Source organism: Salmo salar, chromosome ssa15 (assembly GCF_905237065.1).
Source record: "Salmo salar chromosome ssa15, Ssal_v3.1, whole genome shotgun sequence".
Lineage (NCBI taxonomy): Eukaryota > Metazoa > Chordata > Actinopteri > Salmoniformes > Salmonidae > Salmo > Salmo salar.
In genome coordinates, this window is record NC_059456.1 from 61,658,309 (window position 1) to 61,672,186 (window position 13,878).

The 13,878-nt window shown below is 40.6% G+C and overlaps 1 protein-coding gene across 1 annotated transcript in view; it reads right to left on the reverse strand.

The window, feature by feature from the left end:
• Positions 1-1,203: 1,203 nt before the first annotated feature.
• The window catches only part of LOC106571864 (MAP kinase-activated protein kinase 2), a 40,855-nt gene continuing 28,180 nt past the window's right edge, over positions 1,204-13,878 (reverse strand). Inside the window, exons 4-10 of the mRNA XM_014145367.2 lie at positions 8,157-8,236; positions 7,928-8,054; positions 7,698-7,773; positions 7,462-7,586; positions 5,654-5,739; positions 2,939-3,019; positions 1,204-2,692 (exon numbers count right to left, since the gene is read on the reverse strand). Of these exons, the coding sequence (XP_014000842.1) occupies positions 2,549-2,692; positions 2,939-3,019; positions 5,654-5,739; positions 7,462-7,586; positions 7,698-7,773; positions 7,928-8,054; positions 8,157-8,236 (719 nt within the window). The 3' untranslated portion in view covers positions 1,204-2,548. The remainder of the gene's footprint in view (positions 2,693-2,938; positions 3,020-5,653; positions 5,740-7,461; positions 7,587-7,697; positions 7,774-7,927; positions 8,055-8,156; positions 8,237-13,878) is intronic.

Here is a 13,878-nt window from a genome sequence, read left to right on the forward strand (position 1 = left end):
ACAGATTCAACCACAAAGACCAGGGAGGTTTTCCAATTCCTCGCTAGATGAGTATAAAAAAAGCATACATTGAATATCGCTTTGAGCATTAAGTTATTGATTACACCTTGAATGGTGTATTAATACACCCACTCACAAGAAAGATTCATGCGTCCTTCCTAACTCAGTTGCCGGAGAGGAAGGAAACCGCTCAAGGATTTCACCATGAGGCAGATGGTGAATTTAAAACAGTTTAATGGCTGTGATATAAAACTGAGGATGGATCAACATTGTAGTTACTTCACAATACTAACCTAATTGACAGAGTGAAAAGGAGGAAGCAAGTACAAAATACAAATATTCCAAAACATGCATCCTGTTTGCAATAAGGCACTAAATTTATAAAGCCAAAAAAAATGTGGCAAAGCAATTTACTTTTTGTCCTGAATACAATGTGTTGTTAATGTATTGGATTTTCCCCAAACACCACGAGTACCACTCTCCATATTTTCAAGCATAGTGGTGGCGGCATCATGTTATGGACCCGCTCCACTACAGGTATGCTTGTAATCGTTAAGGACGGGGGAGTTTCAGGATAAAAAAAAGAAATGGAATGGAACTAAGCACAGGCAAAATCCCAGAGGAAGACCTTGTTCAGTCTGCTTTCCACCAGACACTGGGAGATTAATTCACCTTTCAGCAGGACAATAACGTAAAACAAGGCCAAATCTACACTGGAGTTGTTTACCAAGACAGTGATTGTCCCGAGTGGCCGAAAATGATCAACTAATTTGACAGAGCTTGAAGGATTTAAAAAAATGATAAATGTGCAAATGTTGCACAATCCAGGTGTGGAAACCTCTTAGAGACCCACCCAGAAAAACTCACAGCTCCAATTCCTGCCAAAAGAGAAACAGGGGGTTGACTAGTTATCTAATCATATTAAATTTTTTTTACAAGTTAGAATTTTTCTTGCAGTTTGACATGATTAAAATCAATTTTACTCCCACTTTGTAACACAACAAATGTGGAAAAAGTCAAGGGTTGTGAATGCTTTCTGAAGACACTATATCAGAGGTTGTCTTTCCATCTCCATGACAGCAGAGGGTGGTACAGGGCTGCACAAACAGGATAATGTCCTGCATTGCCAGTTTGACATCAAGGCTACTTTAGGATTCTGGCACAACACCACCAGTCACACATCAATCAACACATTTGAGCGGATAAGGGATTTTGTACAAGTTTTAATCCAAAAGACAGCCAGTGCTACATGTCATATGTGTACTGCCATACCCCCATGCATTACAATGGTGCCCTTGCGCTCAGTGTTCCCCATCACCTAACACAGCAGAAACGCTTAACAACATTATTGCTGCTGTGTGGAAACTGATAGTGACACTTGTGTTGTATAGTTCATTAGTGGGAATTCACTGAAAATATATTTAAACAAGTGCAATCAGCATTGAACTGTGACTTTCATCAGGATAATTGTGAAGTGGGCTACAACATCTGTGGGATGTGGGGATTTTGTGATCTCATGGTTTGGATATTTGATAACACAATGTACATTTGCTACTGCCAAAGTGGCTTGAATATTCCCCCACTGTCATCACATTGGGAAAAATCCGAATTTGAGATTAGTGCACAGACCTTGAACTTGTGTCAATCATGCATAACCTCAATGGGAGATGTGTGTGAAAATTTAGGCTATGGGCACAAATATCAAGTAAGGATTTTTCCCAAAGTCCTCAAGGCACACAGTCTTTCTAAACAGTCAGTCCACTCTAAAAATATGGTGACTATAACTTTGGCTACAGGTGCGTTGGCTAAGAAATCAAACCCAACCAACAATGAAAACACATTCAACTGCAGTCATACAATTCAGAAGTCCAATCAAAACAAAAGCAAAGAGTTCAGGGCAACAAAAACCCTACACAACAAATAGAAAATGTATATACAATGAATGACAACTAAAAAGGAAGAAGAAACTAAAGCCCATTCAATTATACATAAACAAAAATGATGCTTCCGCCATTGTGTAGTTAACAAGTGCATAGCAGAAAATGATTATGGATCCACAGTATAACTGGAGGAGCATTCAATGTTTTCATGGTCTCTCAGCTACCCATGGCAGTATCATCTGAAGACCCATAGATAAAGTTAGAAAAACATGTGGCCAATACTGAGGGGAATCAACAATGATAAAACACAGAACAGAGCTGGGTCAGATACTGGATTAGTTACAGTGCAGTCAGCTTGCATAGTGATCAGCAACAACGACAGAAAAACCCAGTACATCACCGAGATGTGACGATAAACATCTTATCTCTATGTGGCCAAAAAAAGCAAATGAACAAAATGGTTCTTTACCTTGAATGGCAAGGTGGGGGGAAAAAAACATTAAAGGGGTAAAACGATGAGAATAAAACAGCGACAAAGGAAGTTAAAAACACTGGAAATGTAATATTTCTGGAGATTCAGACTTTCACCCCTTAATAATCCCTGTTTGCCCTTTCAGCTCTCTTTCACCACAATGAAGGGCGTGCGTGTGTGTGTAAGTTATTTTGTTTCACAGGCCCGGTGGTTCAGTGGCTGCATTGTTTGCCTTCTTCCTTCTCTTAATCAGCAGCGGATTGGTCGAATCCTCGATGGTCTTGATTTTGATTTGCTCATAGTCCACTCTCATGGTTGCCAGGGCACTTGTCATTTCCTCCTAGTAACAAAAATCACACCATTAGCATATCACATAGAAACAATTATAAATAATGTGTAAAGGACCAAGAAATTCCAAAGGAGCAAATGCGCAATTGTGTAGATAGAAGCAGACCAAAACACTGTATTTTGTACAGTCTATAGTAGGATATTGTTGTTTTTGTGCTCAATCTGCATGCTAGAGGTGTGTGGATCCAAGTTTGATGCAGAAAGAATGCATTCACATCACTGCAGTGCCAGTGCTCACCTTGACCTCCTCCCAGACATCCTGTTCCTCTTGCAGCACACGACTGGTGTGGAGAGGGGTCTGAGGGACCTCCATAGACTGCTGTAGGGAGACCAGCTTAGGTTAGCGCATTGCTTTGGAAAAAACATTGTGTCCAATCAAGGAACATGAATATAGGATCAAATTGGAAATGTGAAAAGTATTCAGCAACTCTAGCAACTCAATTATTACAAAAAAACATTGTTGCAAAAGATGAGCCCGGTCTCATACCGTATGTGGTTTTATGGTTGCCAAGTTAACATTACTGAGAGGCCAGTTTCTTTGGTATGACAAAGAAGCAAAACAGAGAGAAGTTAGCTTAAGCACAAACAGACTGGACCACCAGGCACAAAAAGGATGAGTGCAACAACATAATACGCTACGACAGCAAATGTGTCGTGTTGACATCACATGGCCAGTTTAGTTTGGTTGACTGAAGAATGTGATTGTCATTAGGACTTCATGCGGTGGTACATATGATTAACTTCATCCATGACGCTTGTATGTTTCTGTAATTGCAATGTACAGTGGTGTAAGAATATTTTAAGATAATACACAACACTAGAGGTCAATAGGAAATTAACGATCAATGGAAATATGTTGAATTGAAAATCAACTCTGGTTAGAATCTGTGTAGGGATTTCAGTCCTGGATTCATGTGGCAAGATCTCATTGGTCTGAATCGTCTATACATTGAGCCTGAAACAGGATACTTGTTTTTTGGCCCAATTTTACTGCAAGGAATTCTAATTGGTCAATCAAAGGCTAGGGTTAGGGGTTATAAAATACCTCCTGTCTTTGTTCTGTGGAGAATCCTTGAGGACAGGGAAGAATGAACATTGACCATCTACTTCCCAACATAACATCTATGATTTCTTCTTTGAATAAACCTATTTTTCTCCCCCTGATTTGCTTTGGGGGCTGTGTTATTGAAGAATAACATCAACTGCTAACAGTGGGTATAGAAAGTAACCACCCCCTTTCAAAATGTTCACCTTTTGTTGCCTTACAGCTTGAAATTTAAAAACACAAAATTTGACTTTTTCCAGCTTTATTTACACTGTAACCCACAAAATCCAAGTAAAATACCCTATTTGGATAAGTGAACACCACCCCCTTAGAATTGCAATTGCAAACGTGAAGTATAACCAACCATCCTCCAGATCACAAATCAAGCTAATTGGCTTCTGTGGTCAATTGTAGTGACTTTGATTAGTTCAGAATAAAAGCAGTTGTTCATAGAGAACTCCACTGCTTAGTAGAGCAATTCAAAGCAAATAATCCACTATAGGTGGAAAGGTACTTTCAAAGGATCTACGAGATAAAGTTGTGGAAACACACAAGTCAGGGGATGGATATAAAAAAATGTCAAAGGCTTTGTCTATCCCTCGGCGCACAGTTAAGACCATTATTAAGTGGAAGGCGTATGGCACCACCCAGCCCTGCATAGATCAGGCAATCCCTCCAAACTGGATGATCGGGCAAGGAGAAGACTGATCAGAGAGGCTAACAAGAAGCCAATGGCGACTGAGTGAGATTCAGGCCTTTATGGAAAAGACTGGTCAAGTGTGCATATGACCACAATATCACAATCGCTCCACAAATCTGACCTCTATGGCAAGAAAAAAACCTTCCTCAAAAAAGCTACATCAAGTCTTGTTTGAGCTTTGCCAAAAAGCACATCGTAGATTCTAAGGCCAAGTGGCAAAAGGTGCTTTGGTCAAAACCCAATACATCTTTCCACCCACCCAAAGAACCCCATGCCAGTAAAGCTTGGCGGTGGCAGCATCCTGTTGCAGGGGTGTTTCTCTTCAGCAGGGACTGGAGCACTTGTCAGAAGAGAAGGGAAAATGGACAGTGCAAAACACCGATAGATTCTTGAGGAAGACCTACAGCCCTCCACCAAGAAGTTGAAAATAGGAAGATGGTTCACGTTTCAACATGACAATGACCCAAAGCACACTGCCAAAGTAACAGTACAGTGGCTGAAGGACAAGAAGGTGAATGTCCTTGAGTGGCCTAGACAGAGCCCCGACCTAAATCCCATTGAAAATCTGTGGAATGACTCGAAGAGTGTAGTCCGTGAACGGTCACCATGCAATTTGTCTGAGTTTGAACAATTCTGCAAGGAAGAATGGGCAAATTTTGCACAGTCTACGTGTACAAAGTAAGTAATTCAAGCAAAAGGTGGTTCCACTAAGTATTAACTCAGGGGGGTGTTCAGTTATCCAAATAGGGTATTTTACTGTTTTAATGTCAATACATTTTCTAGATTTTTTCCCCACACCTGGATATTGTGGCTTACTGTGTGTAAAAGCCAGAAAAAAAGGTTTTGAAAGGGGGTGGTGACTTTCTATACCCACTGTATGTGTTATGTTTGATATTTATCTGAATCATTGTTTCCCTCTGCTGCTGTCTTGGTTGGACCAGGTCTCTATTGAAAAATATATGTTTATCTCAATGAGACTAACCTAGATAAATTAAGGTTAAATAAAAATGTAATATGATAACTTTTGAGAATTGTGAAATTCCATTCAGAAAAAACAAAAATTTATTGCACTGTGTTGTCTTCTTGTTGTCTAGTTGCATTGAAAGCAGCTAGTGAATAATCAGTATGTATCTTCATAACAATCGACAACGATTGCTTCATGGTCATACTGCCTGGACTGGGGGATAACAGAAGGGTGCTGTGCTTACATTGATCCAGGGGTGGTTCATGAACTCTGTGATGCTCATCCTCTGGGTGGGCTCAGTCTTTAGTAAGTGGCGGATCAACTGCTTGGCTGGGAGAGAGAAAACACAGGAAAAAACAAAGTTTTAAGCAATTCACATAATTACCAAAGTCATGACATTCATTTTGAAACCAGCCCATATACAGTTGAAGTGGGAAGTTTACATAGACTTAGGTTGGAGTCATTAAAACTCATTTTTCAACCACTCCACAAATTTCTTGTTAAACTATAGTTTGGCAAGTCAGTTAGGACATCCACTTTGTGCATGACAAGTACTTTTTCCAACAATTGCTTACAGACAGATTATATAACTTATAATTCACCGTATCACAATTCCAGTGGTTCAGAAGTTCACATACACGTTGACTGTGCCTTTAAACAGCGTGGAAAATTCCAGAAAATGATGTCATGGCTTTAGAAGCTTCTAATTGACATCATTTGAGTCAATTGGAGCTGTACCTGTGGATGTATTTCAAGGCCTACCTTCAAACTCAGTGCCTCTTGCTTGACATCATGGGAAAATCAAAATAAATCAGCCAAGACCTCAGAAAAAAATTGTAGACCTCCACAAGTCTGGTTCAGCCTTGGGAGCAATTTCCAAATGCCTGAAGGTAACACGTTCATCTGTACAAACAATAGTACACAAGTATAAACACCATGGGACCACGCAGCCGTCATAGTGCTCAGGAAGGAGACACGTTCTGTCTCCTAGCGTACTTTGGTGCGAAAAGTGCAAATCAATCCCAGAACAACAGCAAAGGACCTTGTGAAGATGCTGGAGGAAACGGGTACAAAAGTATCTATATCCACAGTAAAATGAGTCCTATATTGACATAACCTGAAAGGCCGCTCAGCAAGGAAGAAGCCACTTCTCCAAAACCGCCATGAAAAAGCCAGACTATGGTTTGCAACCGCACATGGAAACAAAGATCGTACTTTTTGGAGAAATGTCCTCTGGTCTGATGAAACAAAAATAGAACTGTTTGGCCATAATGACCATCATTATATTTGGAAGAAAAAGGGGGAGGCTTGCAAGCCGAAGAACACCATCCCAACCGTGAAGCACGGGGGTAGCAGCATCATGTTGTGGGGGTGCTTTGCTGCAGGAGGGACTGGTGCACTTTACAAAATAGATGGCATCATGAGGCAGGAAAATTATGTGGATATATTGAAGCAACATCTCAAGACATCAGTCAGGAAGTTAAAGCTTGGTTGCAAATGGGTCTTCCAAATGGACAATGACCCCAAGCATACTTCCAAAGTTTTTGAAAAATGGCTTAAGAACAACAAAGTCAAGGTATTGGAGTGGCCATCACAAAGCCCTGACCTCAATCCTATAGAAAATGTGTGGGCAGAACTGAAAAAGCATGTGCGAGCAAGGAGGCCTACAAACCTGACTCAGTTACACCAGCTCTGTCAGGAGGAATGGGTCAAAATTCACCCAACTTGTTGTGGGAAGCTTGTGGAAGGCAAGCCGAAATGTTTGACCCAAGTTAAACAATTTAAAGGCAATACTACCAAATACTAATTGAGTGTATGTAAACTTCTGACCCACTGGGAATGTGATGAAATAAAAGCTGAAATAAATAATTCTCTACTATTATTCTGACATTTCACATTCTTATAATAAAGTGGTGATCCTAACTGACCTAAGACAGGGAGTTTTTACTTGGATTAAATGTCAGGAATTGTGAAAAACTGAGTTTAAATGTATTTGGCTAAGGTGGATGTAAACTTCCGACTTCAACTGTAAATATCTGTCTTCTCTCTTACCGTCCTCTGACACGTCAGACCACTCTGGGTTGGGGAACTCGTACTGTCCGTTCCTGATGCGTTTTTTCATCCCAGGGGAGATGGCCAGGCCGTGGTTAGAGTAGAAGGGAGGATATCCACACAGCCTAGGCGGAGGAGGAGAGGAAAATATATAAGAACCACGTAAGGTGCTACGTCTTGTACACTGCAGTTATTGGGAATTGATTCATGCTGTCAAGCTATTTTGTATCACTTACAGGATATACATGATAACACCCAGAGACCACATATCACAGGATTTGTCGTACTTCTCTGGACCAAGAACCTCAGGGGCTGGGATCAAGGAGAGGAAATACAGACTTAAAATACATTGAAGCCATATATTTTATGAACTTAATAGTCAATGCCACTGAAATATTCATGAATAATTATACTAACAGGGTAGGCCGTACTATTAAACCAGTAAGACTGAGTTGCGTGCCCTTACCAACATAATAAGGGGTGTAGCATGGCGTTGCCAGGGAGTTGAGTGTGGTGATTTCTTTGGCAAACCCAAAATCGGTTAGTTTGAGGAGTGCATCTGGTTTTTTGGAGGTGTACAACAGATTTTCTGGCTGACGGACGAGAAAATAGCATACTTATTTATTGGACTGAACATGTATGCAAAAGAGATGTTTAGTATAATTCTGTTCATTGAATCACCAGACAGACTTTACCTTAATGTCTCTGTGAGCGATGTCAATGGCATGCAGATACTGGATGGCTTCTCCTATACTCTTCATGATGTCAGAGGCCTCTAGACAGGGTGGGAGAGAAGAGAAAGACAGAGTTGAATACCAGTGGAGTGAAGAGATTAGAGGTCGACCGACTATTTTTAAACACCGATACAGATTGGAGGACCAAAATAAGCCGAAACCAATTAAAATCAGCCAATTTTTATATATATTTGTAATAATGACAATTACAAAAATACTGAATGAACAATGAACACTTATTTTAACTTACTATAATACATAAATAAAATAAAATGTAGTCTCAAATAAATAATGAAACATGTTCAATTTGGTTTAAATAATGCAAAAACACAGTGTTGGAGAAGAAAGTAAAAGTGCAATATGTGCCATGTAAAAAAGCTAACGTTTAAGTTCCTTGCTCAGAACATGAGAACATACGAAAACTGGTGGTTCCTTTTAACATGAGTCTTCAATATTCCCAGTTAAGTTTTAGGTTGTAGTGCAGAAAGCAGAGCTTGTCTGCATGTTCCCCTGTCAGTCTGCTCCTCTGCTTATCATAAAATGAGCCCCACCTCTCTCGCTTGGGACCGAAGAAGGTGGGGAACAGAGAAACTTCTTTACCAGTGGAGCGAGTGATTGAAGTCTGTCCTCATTCTGCTTCCACCACTCCAAAGGCAAGCCGCTCTTTCTGTCAATGACGGGCTCTGTGAGGTAACGCTTCAACTCAATTTCAAAACTTCACTGGACTGCCCTCTTGACTCCCAAGGATTCTAGTGTAGAGGCTGTCCACCAGACTGGGTGGCCAATCTACCCGGACTCTTAGCACCTGGATCTGGGTCCTCCTCTTCACTAGTCCCTTCTGCTGTGGCTCTGTTTTTTTTTTTTTAGTAGGTCAGATTCCTCCTTCAGCCACTCTTTTGCTTTCTCTCATGCTGTCCCTGAGGTGAAGGCGTAGCTCTTGTAACGTGGATACAGGACAGTTGCCAACACCAGGCACTTGGTCTCCTCGGCCTTGGAGAACCACCTTGTCAGACTGTCCAAGATGGTCTTCCGTAAAGTTGATGCCTTGAGTAGAAGAAACCTCCTGCTGCAGCATCAGCACCAACACACTGGGGATGATGCATGCGGCTGTAGAGTTGGAGTGGCACATCTCCAGTGTCACCTCCTCCATAGGTGCCAGAGTCTCAATTAGGTTAGAGACAATGTCCCACTGTGCAGCAGACAAACTGCTGATGTGTCCGTATTCACCTGCATACACATTCAGTGCCCGCCACTGTTCAAACATCCTCTGCAACGTGTAGTGTTGAGTTCCAGCGAGTTTGAACTGCTTGGATGATGCTGTGTTTGGGAAGGCCAAGCGCTTCCTGAATGACCCTCAGCCTCTGTTTGGCCAGTACAGAGTGGTCAAAGTGAGTTGCACAGCTCTTCAACATGGCAATAATGTCTAGCACAGCTCTCTGACTGGATAGGCCATCATTGATTACAAGCTGTAGGGTGTGTGCACCGCAGCTGAAGTCTGGAAGCTCTGCCAGTCTCATACCTTTCACCATGTCTGCCCCACTGTCCCTGAGGATCAGCACAACACGTAGTGTGGATTTCCCAGTATTCCAACATGGTCAAAAACATCTCTCTGATGTAGTTTCCTGTGTGTGATCCAGTCATAGTCTTGACATTCAGCACAACCTGCTTTCTTGTCCAGACATTGTCAATGAAACGTCCAGTAAGGCTCATCAGGGACTCTGTAGTGCCTGACCAGCAGTCAGTTGTGAATGCCATGTGTGGAGCATTCACTAGTGCCACCAGATTCTTCACTTTCATCACAACTCTTTCATGGTGTTTTATCTAGCATTTCTGTGGAGGTAGAATTTTTCATATTTGATCCTGTACCAGGGTTCAGCAAGAGTAATCAGCCACTTAAAACCAACATCAGACACCACTGTGAATGGCTGGTTGTCAGTGGCAATCATCTCAAAAATTGCTTCATTCATCTTCTTGGCCCTTGGGTCTTTTGTCTTGCCATTTTGTTTGTTTATTAAAAAGTTGTAATATTGTAGCCTGTGACGTGTCTGTATCACCTTTTCCTTGTGAAGAATTTGTTTGCTTTTTTCATCACTGCTTCCTTATGAGCTTTTGGATGTGTGTTCTTAAGGTGATTCCACAGGTTGGTGGTATTTTTTGACCTACAGCTTTCTCACAAATAAGACACCTTGCTTTCCCTGGTGCCAATTCAATGTAATAGTCCCACACTGGTGCTCTGCTTTTCTCTGCCGTCTGTAAAATTAATATAATCGTACACACACGCACAGCTCTCTGAAGTGACAAGGACACTTGAAGAGTCTGCTTAGGAGACAAATACGCTCAACTGTTTGAATAATAAAACTATAGTTTAAGTTACCTGTAATGAATGTTGAAAACAAAAACTAATTTCTATATGCAGGAAATCCTATTTTAATAATGGGCATGGTAAGAATTGACTACCAAAGTGTGACTCATAATTCCCATGACACCTTCCAGCAAAATCTGAAAAGCGTTTCCTTCAATCATTTATTCCATAGGATATTTTTAGATTCACTTCAAAAGAAGGTCTGTGTTTCGTGTAGGCTTACACCACCTTGCCAATTTGATAACTGTGTAGATATCCATAGGACAAGGTAACTCTGATCAATACTGGCTAAATATAAGCAAAGATAGTTTTTTTTTTTGTAGAGTGGATTTATGAAAATATGTTGACAAACTTTACCTTATATTTGCAAGATTTACACGAGCATCAACACGCTGAGGTGGTTTAAGCCTGCACGAAACACAGACCTTATTTGAAGTAGTTCAAGACATTCCCTACAGAAGAGATGAACGGTAAAATAACGAAGGAACCCCTTTCAAGTTCAGCTGCAAGTTATTATAAGAATTATGACGTGTCAACTATTACTCTCTATACCATTTGTATTTCATGGACCTTTGACTATTGGATGGTCTTATAGGCACTTTAGTATTGCCAGACTATTCTCAGGAGTTGATAGGCTTGAAGTCATAAACAGCGCTGTGCTTCAAGCATTGCTAAGAGCTGCTGGCAAACGCAGTAAAGTGCTATTTGAATGAATGCTTACGAGCTTGCTGCTGCCTACCACCGCTCAGACTGCTCTATCAAATCATAGACTTAATTATAATATACTAAACACACAGAAATACGAGCCTTAGGTCATTAATATGGTCAAATCCGGAAACTATCATTTCGAAAACAAAACGTTTATTCTTTCAGTGTATTACGGAAGCGTTCTGTATTTTATCGAACGGGTGGCAACCCCAAATCTAAATATTGCTGTTACATTGCACAACCTTTAATGTTATGTCATAAGTACGTAACATTTTGGAAAATTAATTACGGTCTTTGTTAACCTGTTAGGGCTAGGGGGCAGTATTGACACGGCTGGATAAAAAACATACCCGATTTAATCTGGTTACCACTCCTACCCAGTAACTAGAATATGCATATACTTATTACATATGGATAGAAAACACCCTAAATTTTCTAAAACTGTTTGAATGGTGTCTGTGAGTATAACAGAACTCAAATGGCAGGTCAAAACCTGAGAGATTCCTTTACAGGAAGTGGCCTGTCTGACCATTTCTTGAACTTCTTTTCCATCTCTATCATTTACTAAGGATCTCTGCTCTAACGTGACACTTCCCACGTCGTCCATAGGCACTCAGAGCCCGGGAAAAAACAGAATGTCGTCATTCCAGCCCCAGGCTGAAACACATTATCGCCTTTCTCAAGTGGCCGATCAAGGGACACTGGGCTTAGGCGCGTGACCCGACCGCCCCCGCCTTTGTGATTTTTCCCTCTGTTTGCCGAAAAGGAGATTCCCTGTCGGAATATTATCGCTTTTCTACGAGAAAAATGTCGTAAAAATTGATTTTAAACAGCGCTTGACATGCTTCGAAGTACGGTAATGGAATATTTAGAATTTTATTGTCACGAATTGCGCGCGACACTTCTTTACTATTTCGGATAGTGTCTGGAACGCACGAACAAAACGCCGCTATTCGGATATAACGATGGATTATTTTGGACCAAACCAACATTTGTTATTGAAGTAGCAGTCCTGGGTGTGCATTCTGACGAAGACAACAAAAGGTAATCAAACTTTTATAATAGTAAATATGATTATGGTGAGTGCTAAACTTGCCGGGTGTCTAAATAGCGAGCCCGTGATGCCTGGGCTATGTACTTAGAATATTGCAAAATGTGCTTTCACCAAAAAGCTATTTTAAAATCGGACATATCGAGTGCATAGAGGAGGTCTGTATCTATAATTCTTAAAATAATTATGCTTTTTGTGAACGTTTATCGTGAGTAATTTAGTAAAATGTTAGCGAATTCCCCGGAAGTTTGCGGGGGGTATGCTAGTTCTGAACGTCACATGCTAATGTAAAAAGCTGGTTTTTGATATAAATATGAACTTGATTGAACAAAACATGCATGTATTGTATAACATAATGTCCTAGGAGTGTCATCTGATGAAGATCAAAGGTTAGTGTTGCATTTAGCTGTGGTTTGGGTTTATGTGACATTATATGCTAGCTTGAAAAATGGGTGTCTGATTATTTCTGGCTGGGTACTCTGCTGACATAATCTAATGTTTTGCTTTCGTTGTAAAGCCTTTTTGAAATCAGACAGTGTGGTTAGATTAACGAGAGTCTTGTCTTTAAAATGGTGTAAAAATAGTCATATGTTTGAGAAATTGAAGTAATAGCATTTCTAAGGTATTTGAATATCGCGCCACAGGATTCCACTGGCTGTTGAGGCCCATTGAGGTTAATATTGCCTGCTAACGTGAATCTTTTAACCTGTTAGGGCTAGGGGGCAGCATTTGCACGTCTGGATAGAAAAAATGTACCCGATTTAATCTGGTTACTAATCCTACCCAGTAACTAGAATATGCATATACTTATTATATATGCATAGAAAACACTCTAAAGTTTCTAAAACTGTTTGGTGTCTGTGAGTATAACAGAACTCATTTGGCAGGCAAAACCCTGAGACATTTTCTGACAGGAAGTGGATACCTGATGTGTTGTATTACCTTTAAACCTATCCCATTGAAAAACACAGGGGCTGAGGAATATTTTGGCACTTCCTATTGCTTCCACTAGATGTCACCAGCCTTTACAAAGTGTTTTGAGTCTTCTGGAGGGAGATCTGACCGAACAAGAGCCATGGAACGATGATGGCCCATTAGACACCTGGCGCGCGAGTTCATGTTGGGTACCCTCGTTCCAATACGTTATAAAAGAGTATGCATTCGTCCACCTTGAATATTATTCATGTTCTGGTTAAAAAAGGCCCTAATGATTTATGCTATACAACGTTTGACATGTTTGAACGAACGGAAATATATTTTTTCCCCTCGTTCATGACGAGAAGTCCGGCTGGCTTAGATCATGTGCTAACAAGACGGAGATTTTTGGACATAAATGAGCTTTTTTGAACAAAACTACATTCGTTATGGACCTGTGATACCTGGAAGTGACATCTGATGAAGAGAATCAAAGGTAATGGATTATTTACATAGTATTTTCGATTTTAGATCTCCCCAACATGACGGCTAGTCTGTATCGCAACGCGTATTTTTCTGGGCGCAGTGCTCAGATTATTGCAAAGTGTGATTTCCCAGTAAGGTTATTTTTAAATCTGGCAAGTTGA